The sequence below is a fragment of the Lithobates pipiens genome, unplaced genomic scaffold, assembly GCF_037356315.1.
Source record: "Lithobates pipiens isolate NorthernLeopardFrog02 unplaced genomic scaffold, aLitPip1_a1.2 Scaffold_24, whole genome shotgun sequence".
NCBI lineage: Eukaryota > Metazoa > Chordata > Amphibia > Anura > Ranidae > Lithobates > Lithobates pipiens.
In genome coordinates, this window is record NW_027507786.1 from 18,686,080 (window position 1) to 18,698,474 (window position 12,395).

The following is a 12,395-nucleotide window of genomic DNA, read 5'->3' on the forward strand; positions in this document are numbered from 1 at the left end:
CACGGATAGGAGGACACGGACACGGATAGGAGGACATGGATAGGATAACATTTCTGGGGCGTTTATTGACTGCAGAAAAACAAAAAATCCAAAAACAACCGCTGTAAAAACGTGCACTGTGCATGAGGCCTAAAACCTTGACGGGGGGCTTCTGATATGCAAATGAGCTGACCCCCTAAACTAGAGTCATTAGTTATGTGTGTCATCATGCGTGGAGATCCTGGAGACGAGCGCTTCCTCAGAGCTTTGGATTTTCCACTGTCGGACTGTTTGAAGAATGGGGACATCCTGAGCGGTGACTGCAGGAAGGATTGGTCGCTGACGGTCGGGAGGAGTATTTTCCTGGTTGGACGAGCAAGGCTGCTGTTAAAAAAAAAAAATCGGGGCCCCATACAGCCTACCTGACAGGCCCCCCCCCCCCCCCCCCATTCTGAGGCTTCCCGTTCATTCACAAAATGAAGCATAGTAAAACACAGTTCTGATGGTTTCTCTATTTTATTTCTTTTGCTTTAGACATCAACGAATGCAGCATCAACAATGGCGGCTGCGAGCATACCTGCGTCAACACGATGGGCGATTATTACTGCCAGTGCCCCCCGCGCTACAAGTTACACTGGAATCGCAAGGACTGCGTTGGTAAGAGATCTCCCCGTCTCCCCCCTCCCCCGGTCCAGAGGCTCCGCCCTCTTCTACACCGGTGACAGACTGGGGGCAATTCAATAAAAAAGTGATGACCTTATCGATCACGCCATTGCGCCAGTCTGCTTTTCTGTGCTTCGGATTTCCTGTAGAATGATCACAAGCGCGATCAGTCACATGGAGTCGCTGCGACTGGCTGTACTAGTGTCAGCACAAGAGTCGCTAGCAGATGTCAGTACCACCCCTTCCCTCCTATTGGCCTACCAGAATTTTACCGGGTGTGATGAGGTGTCTATTGAGGAGAGCAGGAAACGGAGATAAAATAGGGAGGTTTTCGGGGTTTTTATATATTTATAATTTTTTTTAAAACCCTCTTTCAAGAGCAAATGACCATTGTAACATTTTTTTTTTTTTTTGTGAGATTTTTGATTGGAGATGAGAGAACTCCTCTATGGGGACATTGGGCAGGAATGCGGCACAGGCCTTCACATTCTGCCATGTCGGGTCCATCGTGTTCCTTGTCACCATCGTGTCACATGATTGTTCTTGTTTTCATGAAATGTTTGCTATGTGATAAAACAGGAGATACTTCTACTTTCACCTTCCTGCATGCTGTGAGTGATGTGTCTGTGTGTGCCGCCATTGTGTCACTAATACCGACCTGTCTTGTTGGCGTCTCTTGCATTGCATGCTGGGAATCCATCTTGGGGAATGTGGTGCACAAGCTGAATAATTCCTATGGTGTGGGGATCTTCCTGATTTTTTAACCCTTTTATTGACCACTGAAGTCACCCCCCCTGTGAATGTCACTTTACTCATCATGTTCATTCCACCCACATTGTAACATTGTGTCATCGTATCGGATGTATCGTTGTCTGGAAAGGTAAGGAGAGTCTGATGTGTCTTTTCAGTGACTGCAATAAAACATTTGTAATGAATATATTTAATTATGTCTGTAATATTGTATATCCAGTTTATCTGGAAATCCCAGACTGCTCTTCCCCTCTCTCCATCTTCCTCCTCCTATCTCAGCACCCTGCCCCCCCCCTTTCTCCTCCTATCTCAGCACCCTGCCCCCCCTTTCACCTCCTATCTCAGCACCCTGCCCCCCCTTTCACCTCCTATCTCAGCACCCTGCCCCCCCTTTCACCTCCTATCTCAGCACCCTGCCCCCCCTTTCACCTCCTATCTCAGCACCCTGCCCCCCCTTTCACCTCCTATCTCAGCACCCTGCCCCCCCTTTCTCCTCCTATATCAGCACCCTGCCCCCCCTTTCTCCTCCTATCTCAGCACCCTGCCCCCCTTTCTCCTCCTATCTCAGCACCCTGCCCCCCTTTCTCCTCCTATCTCAGCACCCTGCCCCCCCTTTCTCTCCTATCTCAGCACCCTGCCCCCCTTTCTCCTCCTATCTCAGCACCCTGCCCCCCCTTTCTCCTCCTATCTCAGCACCCTGCCCCCCCTTTCTCCTCCTATCTCAGCACCCTGCCCCCTTTCTCCTCCTATCTCAGCACCCTGCCCCCCCTTTCTCCTCCTATCTCAGCACCCTGCCCCCCCTTTCTCCTCCTATCTCAGCACCCTGCCCCCCCTTTCTCCTCCTATCCCCGCACCCTGCCCCCCCTTTCTCCTCCTATCTCAGCACCCTGCCCCCCTTTCTCCTCCTATCTCAGCACCCTGCCCCCCCTTTCTCCTCCTATCTCAGCACCCTGCCCCCCCTTTCTCCTCCTATATCAGCACCCCTGCCCCCCCTTTCTCCTCCTATCTCAGCACCCTGCCCCCCCTTTCACCTCCTATCTCAGCACCCTGCCCCCCCTTTCACCTCCTATCTCAGCACCCTGCCCCCCTTTCACCTCCTATCTCAGCACCCTGCCCCCCCTTTCACCTCCTATCTCAGCACCCTACCCCCCCTTCTCCTCCTATCCCCGCACCCTGCCCCCCCTTTCTCCTCCTATCCCCGCACCCTGCCCCCCCTTTCTCCTCCTATCCTCCTATCTCCGCACCCTGCCCCCTTTCTCCTCCTATCCCCGCACCCTGCCCCCCTTTCTCCTCCTATCTCAGCACCCTGCCCCCCCTTTCACCTCCTATCTCAGCACCCTGCCCCCCCTTTCACCTCCTATCTCAGCACCCTACCCCCCCTTCTCCTCCTATCTCCGCACCCTGCCCCCCTTTCTCCTCTATCCCCGCACCCTGCCCCCTTTCTCCTCCTATCTCAGCACCCTGCCCCCCCTTTCTCCTCCTATCCTCCTATCTCGGCACCCTTCCCCCCTTTCTCCTCCTATCTCAGCACCCTGCCCCCCTTTCTCCTCCTATCTCAGCACCCTGCCCCCCCATTTCTCCTCCTATCTCAGCACCCTGCCCCCCATTTCTCCTCTATCCTCCTTTTTCAGCACCCTGCCCCCCCTTTCTCCTCCTATCTCAGCACCCTGCCACCCCTTTCTCCTCCTATCCTCCTATCTCAGCACCCTGCCCCCCCTTTCTCCTCCTATCTCAGCACCCTGCCCCCCCTTTCACCTCCTATCTCAGCACCCTGCCCCCCCTTTCACCTCCTATCTCAGCACCCTGCCCCCCCTTTCACCTCCTATCTCAGCACCCTGCCCCCCTTTCTCCTCCTATATCAGCACCCTGCCCCCCCTTTCTCCTCCTATCTCAGCACCCTGCCCCCCCCCCTTCTCCTCCTATCTCCGCACCCTGCCCCCCTTTCTCCTCCTATCTCAGCACCCTGCCCCCCCTTTCTCCTCCTATCTCAGCACCCTGCCCCCCTTTCTCCTCCTATCTCAGCACCCTGCCCCCCCCTTTCTCCTCCTATCTCAGCACCCTGCCCCCCCTTTCTCCTCCTATCTCAGCACCCTGCCCCCCCTTTCTCCTCCTATCCCCGCACCCTGCCCCCCCTTTCTCCTCCTATCTCAGCACCCTGCCCCCCCTTTCTCCTCCTATCTCAGCACCCTGCCCCCCCTTTCTCCTCCTATCTCAGCACCCTGCCTCCCCTTTCTCCTCCTATATCAGCACCCTGCCCCCCCTTTCTCCTCCTATCTCAGCACCCTGCCCCCCCTTTCACCTCCTATCTCAGCACCCTGCCCCCCCTTTCACCTCCTATCTCAGCACCCCGCCCCCCCTTCACCTCCTATCTCAGCCCCCTGCCCCCCCTTTCACCTCCTATCTCAGCACCCTGCCCCCCCTTTCACCTCCTATCTCAGCACCCTACCCCCCCTTCTCCTCCTATCCCCGCACCCTGCCCCCCTTTCTCCTCCTATCCCCGCACCCTGCCCCCCCTTTCTCCTCCTATCCTCCTATCTCCGCACCCTGCCCCCTTTCTCCTCCTATCCCCGCACCCTGCCCCCCCTTTCTCCTCCTATCTCAGCACCCTGCCCCCCCTTTCACCTCCTATCTCAGCACCCTGCCCCCCCTTTCACCTCCTATCTCAGCACCCTACCCCCCTTCTCCTCCTATCTCCGCACCCTGCCCCCCTTTCTCCCCTATCCCCGCACCCTGCCCCCCTTTCTCCTCCTATCTCAGCACCCTGCCCCCCCTTTCTCCTCCCTATCCTCCTATCTCGGCACCCTGCCCCCCTTTCTCCTCCTATCTCAGCACCCTGCCCCCCCTTTCTCCTCCTATCTCAGCACCCTGCCCCCCCCATTTCTCCTCCTATCTCAGCACCCTGCCCCCCATTCTCCTCCTATCCTCCTTTCTCAGCACCCTGCCCCCCCTTTCTCCTCCTATCTCAGCACCCTGCTCCCCCTTTCTCCTCCTATCCTCCTATCTCAGCACCCTGCCCCCCCTTCTCCTCCTATCCCCACACCCTGCCACCCCTTTCTCCTCCTATCTCAGCACCCTGTCCCCCCTTTCTCCTATCTCAGCACCCTGCCCCCCTTCCTCCTCCTATCTCAGCACCCTGCCCCCCCCTTTCTCCTCCTATCTCAGCACCCTGCCCCCCCTTTCTCCTCCTATCTCGGCACCCTGCCCCCCCTTTCTCCTCCTATCTCAGCACCCTGCCCCCCTTTTCTCCTCCTATCTCAGCACCCTGCCCCCCCTTTCTCCTCCTATCTCAGCACCCTGCCCCCCCTTTTCTCCTCCTATCTCAGCACCCTGCCCCCCCCTTTCCTCCTCCTATCTCAGCACCCTGTCCCCCTTCCTCCTCCTATCTCAGCACCCTGTCCCCCTTCCTTCTCCTATCTCAGCACCCTGCCCCCCCCTTTCTCCTCCTATCTCAGCACCCTGCCCCCCCTTTCTCCTCCTATCTCAGCACCCTGCCCCCCCTTTCTCCTCCTATCTCAGCACCCTGCCCCCCCTTCTCATCCTATCCCGCACCCTGCCCCCCCTTTCTCCTCTTATCTCAGCCCTTCCCCCCCATTTCTCCTCCTATCTCAGCACCTTGCCCCCCTTTCTCCTCCTATCTCAGCCCTTCCCCCCCATTTCTCCTCCTATCTCAGCACCCTGCCCCCCTTCCTCCTATCTCAGCACCCTGCCCCCACTTCTCCCATCACTTTGCATTTTCCCATCACTTATCTTTCTTCTCCATCTATACTCCCTCTTTCGGCACCTTCGGTCTTCTTCCCTCTCTCCCTCATCCCCCCCCCCCCCCCCGCCCCCAAATCCTCCACACTGTGCGTCGCTCCCCTCACCCGTGCCCGTGCTTTCTCTGAACTCCTTTCCCCCCTGCCCTTCCTCTCTTGGAACCCACCTGTTCCCCCCACTTGCCCTTGCTCTCGCCTTGTCTTTATCCCTCTCCCCTTCCCTCCTCTATGAACACCACTGCTCCACCCCCCCAACTTCTACCTTTCTCTCTCCCTTCCCCGCTCTCCTTCTCTCAGCACTCTTATGCCCCGTACACACGAGCGGACTTTTCGACATCCAAACTCCGACGGACTGAGTCCGGCGGACTATCCGATCGTGTGTGGGCTGCAACGGACTTTAGCGAAGCTAAAGTCTGACGGACTTTAGAAATGAAGCATGCTTTAAATTTTCCCGACGGAACTCCGCCGGACCCGGTCCCCTTTGAAAAATCCGCTCGTGTGTGTGCTACTCCGACGGACTAAAACCGACGCTAGGGCAGCTATTGGCTACTGTCTAGGAACTTCCTACGTCGAATCCAGTCGTACGTCATCACGTTCGACTCCGTCGGAGTTTGGTGTGATGGTGTGTGGTCAAGTCCGTTCGGTCGAAAAGTCCGCCAGAACTCCGTCGGAACTCCGGCGGAACTCCTTTGGAGGTCTGTCAGACTTAATCCCTCTCGTGTGTACGGGGCAATAGTCTTTTTCTCTACCTCTCTCCCCTCTCTCCGCCCCTTCTCCTCTCCCCTTCCCATCTTGGAACTTTCCCTCCCACCTTCAACCTTTCTATCCCAGTTCTCCATGGTCCTTCCTTTATTCTTCCTCTCATCCCCTCTCCCAACTCACTTCTCTACCTTCTCTGCTGCCCTTCCCTCACTTTTTTCCCCCTTCCCTTTTGCCCTTCCTCTCTTTTAACCCAGCTGTTCAACCCCCCCTCCCCCACTTGCACTTACTCTTTCAGAACTCTGTCTCTATCCTGCCCTTTCTTTGAACCCCACTGCCCCCCCCCCCCCGACTTCTACCCCTCTCTTTCTTCCCCGCTGCCCTTCTTCTCTCAGCACTTAATTTTTCTCTACCTCTCTTCCTCCCACTTCTAAATTTCTTTCCTCTTTCCATGGCTCTTCCTATTCTTACTCTCACCCCCTCTCCCAAACTGCATTTCTACCTCTCCCCCTTCTCTGCTGCCCTTCCTCACCTGGCACTTCCTGTTCCTGTCTCTTTCCCCTTTTCCACCTTCTCCCCTGTCCTTCCTCTCTTGGAACCCATCTGTTCAACCACCTCACTTGCCCTTGCTCTTATACAACTCTTTGTCTCTATCTCTCTCTCCCCCTTTCTTCCTCTCTTTGAACCCTACTCCCCCCCCCCCCCAACTTCTACCTCTCCCATTTCCTGTTACCCTTCTCTCAGCCTTCCCTTTCTCTCTACCTCTCTCCCCCTTTTCCTCTACCCTTCCTTTCTTGGAGCCCTCCTGTCCCTCTCCCTCCCACTTCTACCTTTCTTTCCTCCTTCTGCATGGACCTTCCTGATCCCTACTACCATTACCTCTCCCAACCCGTACCTCTACTCTCTGCTGCCCTTTCTCACTTCCTGTCTCTTGGTCATCCTTCTCCCCCCATCTCTCTTGGAACCCCACTGCCCCTCTATTCCTTTCTCCCCCACTTATACCTCTCTCTCTACCTTCCCTGGTGCCCTTCTTCTCTACCTCTCTCCCTTCTTCTCCCGTACCCTTCCTTTAATGGAACAACCCCCCCCCCCATTCCCCCCACATCTCTTCCCTCCATTTCTTTCTCTTTCATCCTTCTCCATTGCCCTTCCTTTTTATAGTACCCCCCCCCCCTCTTTCTCTCCCTACCCTTTTTCTCTTGGAATCCTCCTGAACCTCTCCCTTCAATTCTACCTCCCTTTCCTCCTTCTCTGCTGCCCCTCCTCACTTGGCACCTTGTTTCTCTCTCCCCATCTTCTACCTTCTTCCTTGCCCTTCCTCTCTTGGAGCCCCTGTGCCTCTCTTCCCTCCCCCATCTTATCCTTTTTCATTCTTTCCCTTATGGCCCTTCTGTCACAATATCTCTTTATTATTACTCCCTCTCCCTGCCGCACACTTCTACCTCTCCCCATCCTCTGCTGCCCTATCTCTTTTCTTTGCACTTCCTTTCTCTCTCAAGCACCCCCTTCCCCGCCCAACATCTATCTCCTATTTCGCTGCCTTCCTCTCTTGGCACTCTCTGTCTCTCTCCATCTATCTCACTCCTTTTCCCTTGACCTCCCCACCCCCTCTTCATTGCTGTCCTTTCTCTCTCTCCTCGCTGTCCTTCCTCTCTCTTCTACCCTTAGCCCTCTCCTGGGGGAATTGGGATCCTCACACAGAGATATTGTTGCTCGTTTTATCTGCTGGCATTTTTTCTCCATTTGCATTTCTGTTTTTTTTCTATATCATGTCTAGAGGTGGAGGGTCACATCTCGGACTCGGTTCCCCCCAGAGCTCTTCTGCAGTGTGTGAAGAATGGTGGCAGTGAGAGATGTTTTATCAACTGCCCATCCCTTGTCTACTCCATTCCCGGTGAGTGCCAGCTCAAGGGGCAACTTTCTATCAGAACCAGCATTCACTTTATCAGCAATCTGAGCTCTAGTAGCTCTTCTATTGGATCAGACTACATGGGTCAGCCTTTCCATCCATGAGCCTTCCCTCCCCACCTCCATCTATGAGCCTTCCATCCCCACCTCTATTAATGAGCCTTCCCTCCCCACCTCCATCTATGAGCCTTCCTTCCCACCTCCATCAATGAGCCTTCCATCCCCACCTTTATTAATGAGCCTTCCCTCCCCACCTTCATCAATGAGCCTTCCCTCCCCACCTTTATTAATGAGCCCTCCCTCCCCACCTTCATCCATGAGCCTTCCCTCCCAACTTCCATGAATGAGCCTTCTTCCCCACCTCCATCACTGAGCCTTCCCTTCTCATTTCCATCAATGAGCCTTCCACCCAACCTTCATCAATGAGCCTTCCCTCCCCATCTCCATCCACATGAGACTCCCACCTCCATCAACGAGCTTCCACCCCCACCTCCATCAACGAGCCTTCCCTCCCCACCCCTATCTATGAGCCTTCCCTCCCCTCCTCCATCAATGAGCCTTCCCTCCCTCCTCCATCAATGAGCCTTCCCTCCCACCTCCATCAATGAGCCTTCCCTCCCCATCTCCGTCAATGAGCCTTCCCTCCTCCCCACCTCCGTCAATGAGCCTTCCCTCCTCCCCACCTCCGTCAATGAGCCTTCCCTCCTCCCCACCTCCGTCAATGAGCCTTCCCCACCTCCCCACCTCCGTCAATGAGCCTTCCCCACCTCCCCACCTCCGTCAATGAGCCTTCCCCTCCTCCCCACCTCCGTCAATGAGCCTTCCCCTCCTCCCCACCTCCGTCAATGAGCCTTCCCCTCCTCCCCACCTCCGTCAATGAGCCTTCCCCTCCTCCCCACCTCCGTCAATGAGCCTTCCCCCCCTCCCCACCTCCGTCAATGAGCCTTCCCCCCCTCCCCACCTCTGTCAATGAGCCTTCCCCCCCTCCCCACCGCCGTCAATGAGCCTTCCCCCCCTCCCCCCCTCCCCCCTCCCCACCTCCGTCAATGAGCCTTCCCCCCCTCCCCACCTCCGTCAATGAGCCTCCCCCCCCTCCCCACCTCCGTCAATGAGCCTTCCCCCCCTCCCCACACCTCTGTCAATGAGCCTACCCTCCTCCATCAATGAGCACCCCCCCACCCCCCCGCTTCAACAGTGAACCCTCCTCCATCAATGAGCCTTGGCTGCCCATGATGAAACTCTCTCCGGTTGGCTGGTACTCTTTCCTAGGACTGCCTTTGGCTGGTCCTGACCACTGCAGACCGGAAACATCAGAGCGTCAGTTTTGGAGTTGCTCTGACCCAGTTGTCCACACGTTACAGTTTGGTCCTTGTCAAGGCCCCTCAACACCTTACACTTGTCCATTTTTCCTGCTTTCAACACATCCACTTCAGGGAAAACGTGTTCACTTGCTGCATAATACATCCCACGTATCTTTAAGATGTCAATGTCACCAGATAATCCATGTTATCACGTTACCTGTCAGTGGTAAGAATGTTCTGGCTGATCTGAGTGTAGGTGAAAGATCTTCATAGAATGTTGAAGAGACAATAATAAGGATTCGGTGCATTGAGCAGATCGGCAGGGAGAGCGAAGACTCTAATTACTGAGAGCGCTTGGCACACCCTCCACGTTTTGTCGTTTTTTTTATGTTAATTAAACTCTTTGATATCCAACTGAATCTTGTCTTGTGCTTCCGGCGCAGACGGGACTTTTCCCAAACCTGACATTCCAGCAGATGAAGATTTTTCAGTTATTCTATCAAAGAGAAGAAAGTAAAGAATTTGGCATTATGTGCGCCAAAATAATCCCCCCCCCCCCAGAGGTTCCACCTCTCAGCATGAATCTCCTAAACGGCTGTAGCCCAAAAAAAGGCTAAAATACTGCGATATCTAAATCTGATCTTCAGGCCTCCCGTTCAGCTACTCACCTGGACTCAAACGGCTTCCTCTGATTTCCCTGCACACTGTGAGCTTCTCACCATGTGCATCAGAAGCTGCAGCAAGTCAGAGAGAGCCCCGCCCCATTTCCTGGATGGAGGACGTCCAGCATTATCTACCACTTTCCTCCCCAGTCTGTCCCTGTCTCACCCATTTCATTCTTTGGATCTCAGTTCCTCAATCATTGAGGCTCAGTGTCACATGTCGGTGTTATCATGCAAATACAGCCTGCCTAGGAGCAGCCACCCCTCCAGACCAAGACCTGTCCATCAAGGCACTTTGATATTTGCATAACTCCTCCCACTGCTTGCAGGAATGAGGGCTCTGGAGAGGAGTACTGAGGCTTGGGGTGGGGATGGGGGGGGGGGGGGGTGCTGTGATGTTTTCAGGAAGCTATGTAAAGCCCCCTGCCGGCCCCTCCCACCAGCCATGATCTGCCTGCATTGCATATCATAGAGAACCACACAGGAAACCCTGACAGGCGGAGCCAGCTCTGTGACATCAGCTGCCAGCAGGTTTTAGCTCGCTGTCAGCTGAAAATGGGCCACAGGAATGCAGAACGAACTGCCCTTCCAAGTGCATCTAAAAAGGCTTTAGCTATACTTCTCCTTTTAAACATTTTTACTTAAAAGTCCCACCTAGACATGTACACTGCTGAAAAATTCTTTCATTTTTGTTTCATTTCATGTTTTTTTTTTTTTTTTCGGGTCATTCGTTATGATTGAAATTCAAAAAGTCGTAAAATCGAAATTTCGGAAATTTGATCATTCGAAAATTCGTAAATTAGAGCATTCTAAAATCCAATTTGAAAATTCGTAAATTAGAGCATTCTAAAATCCCATTTGAAAATTTGTAAATTAGAAAATCCGAAATCTGGAAATTAGAAAATTCCAAAATCCAGAAATTCAACTAATAATAACAACTACCTATTAAATTATAGGTATTGGAATTTCCTTTCAAAATTGGCTGTTGGTGAACGTAATGAATACAAATTCATCCGAAGTTACGAATTTTCCGAAATAAGGTATGCCGCCTCTAAACAAATGGAACAAAACAAATTAATAATATTAGAACGTTTTTATTATTATTTTTATTTATAATTATTAATTTGTTACGTTTCATTTGTTTAGATACGGCATTCGTTATTTGGATACATTTGTATTCATTATGTTTACTAACAGCCAAATTTGAAAGGAAATTCTAATATCTAGTTAGTATTAAGGTATAGGTTAGTTATTCTTTCAGATTTTCAGATTTATTTTCATAATTTTCTGATTTTTGGAATGTCCTGATTTTTGGAATTTCCTGATTTCTGGAATTTCCTGATTTCTGGAATTTCCTGATTTTTGGAATTTCCAGATTTTTGGAATTTCCTGATTTTGGAATTTCCGGATTTTGGAATTTCCGGATTTTCGTTCTTTTGAATTTTCTTTTATTTTCAGATTTATTTTCTGAATTTTCGCATTTCAAACTTTCTGATTTTTGGATTTCCGATTTTCCGAACTTCCAAATTTCCGAATACCCCGAAAAAATGTATAAATTCCGATATTTCCAAATTTACGAATTTGTCAAAATTCATTAAAAATCTAATTCAGAACAAAACTAATTGCACATGTCTAGTCCAACCTAAGAAACAATTCAACAGGACATATATGCTACTGCCTGCATTTGCCTGAACACCCCCCCCCCCCCCCCCTCTGTGTGCCTCTCTGATTAAGTTTCACTTTGTTTCTAGGGGATCTGATGGTATATCCATGCTCCGCCCACGTGCAATCCTACAATTTAATAAGAGCTCGTCAGCAGTCATTAGGGTATTGTTGCTGGGCATGATGCTTGCTGGTGCATGGAACTCAGGTCTATACTAAACAATCTTAACAAAACAAAATCAGAGAGGCACATTGAAAATATCCAACAAATACACACATTTATGGAGGAGCAGGACTACAGAACACCTCCCAGTCTGCTCATCTCCATAACATAAAAGGGAGTTGTTTTGTGGTACAAAAAAAGAGAACTGCAAAGGCTTATAGGGCTTTGTTTGCTGAGTTCCGTGCATTGGATGTGACAGGCACACTGACTTTCTACAAGGATCAATGGGTATTTTGTGTACTTGCAGAAAAATGTTCTCAGCCTGAACTGAGAAAACAAATGCAGCCACCGCACCTAAAGACTGATTATGTATCACATTTTTTGTTATTGGGTTCAGATACCCTTTAAGCGGGAAACGACTATTGACCCAATAATCCAAATGTATCATCGATCCAATACTCCGAATAAGTAGATTGTGTATTGCTGACAGACGCTCCCGCACCAGAGAGGAGGATTTCATTGAATCCCCGATATACTTCTAATTCTGGATCTATAACACGAGATCTGTCTCTTCTCAGGGATGCAGGAATCCTACACCGTCTCCTGCGGAAAATCCAGACACCCCAAAGCCAACGAGACCTTCAGTGGAGGTAAGCCGGGGACATTCCTAATACAATTGTCTCTGTATGTCTGTTAAACTATTTATTTCCACATTGATACATTCGTGTCCCATTTCTATAACATTCATACATTCATGTCCGTTTTATATAACATTGATACATACGTGTCCGTTTTATATAACATTCTTACATTCGTGTCCCATTTATAAAATATTGATACATTCGTGTCCCAT

The 12,395-nt window shown here is 51.8% G+C and overlaps 1 protein-coding gene across 3 annotated transcripts in view; it reads left to right on the top strand.

Annotated features, from left to right (window-relative positions):
* Nucleotides 1-12,395, top strand: part of SCUBE2 (signal peptide, CUB domain and EGF like domain containing 2) — a 156,650-nt gene that overhangs the window by 85,041 nt on the left and 59,214 nt on the right. For 2 of the 3 annotated variants that reach the window (XM_077453647.1, XM_077453648.1), the window contains exons 11-13: nucleotides 514-636; nucleotides 7,624-7,740; nucleotides 12,121-12,192. In XM_077453647.1, the coding sequence (XP_077309773.1) occupies nucleotides 514-636; nucleotides 7,624-7,740; nucleotides 12,121-12,192 (312 nt within the window). The remainder of the gene's footprint in view (nucleotides 1-513; nucleotides 637-7,623; nucleotides 7,741-12,120; nucleotides 12,193-12,395) is intronic. The other variant, XM_077453649.1, reaches the window with a different exon arrangement.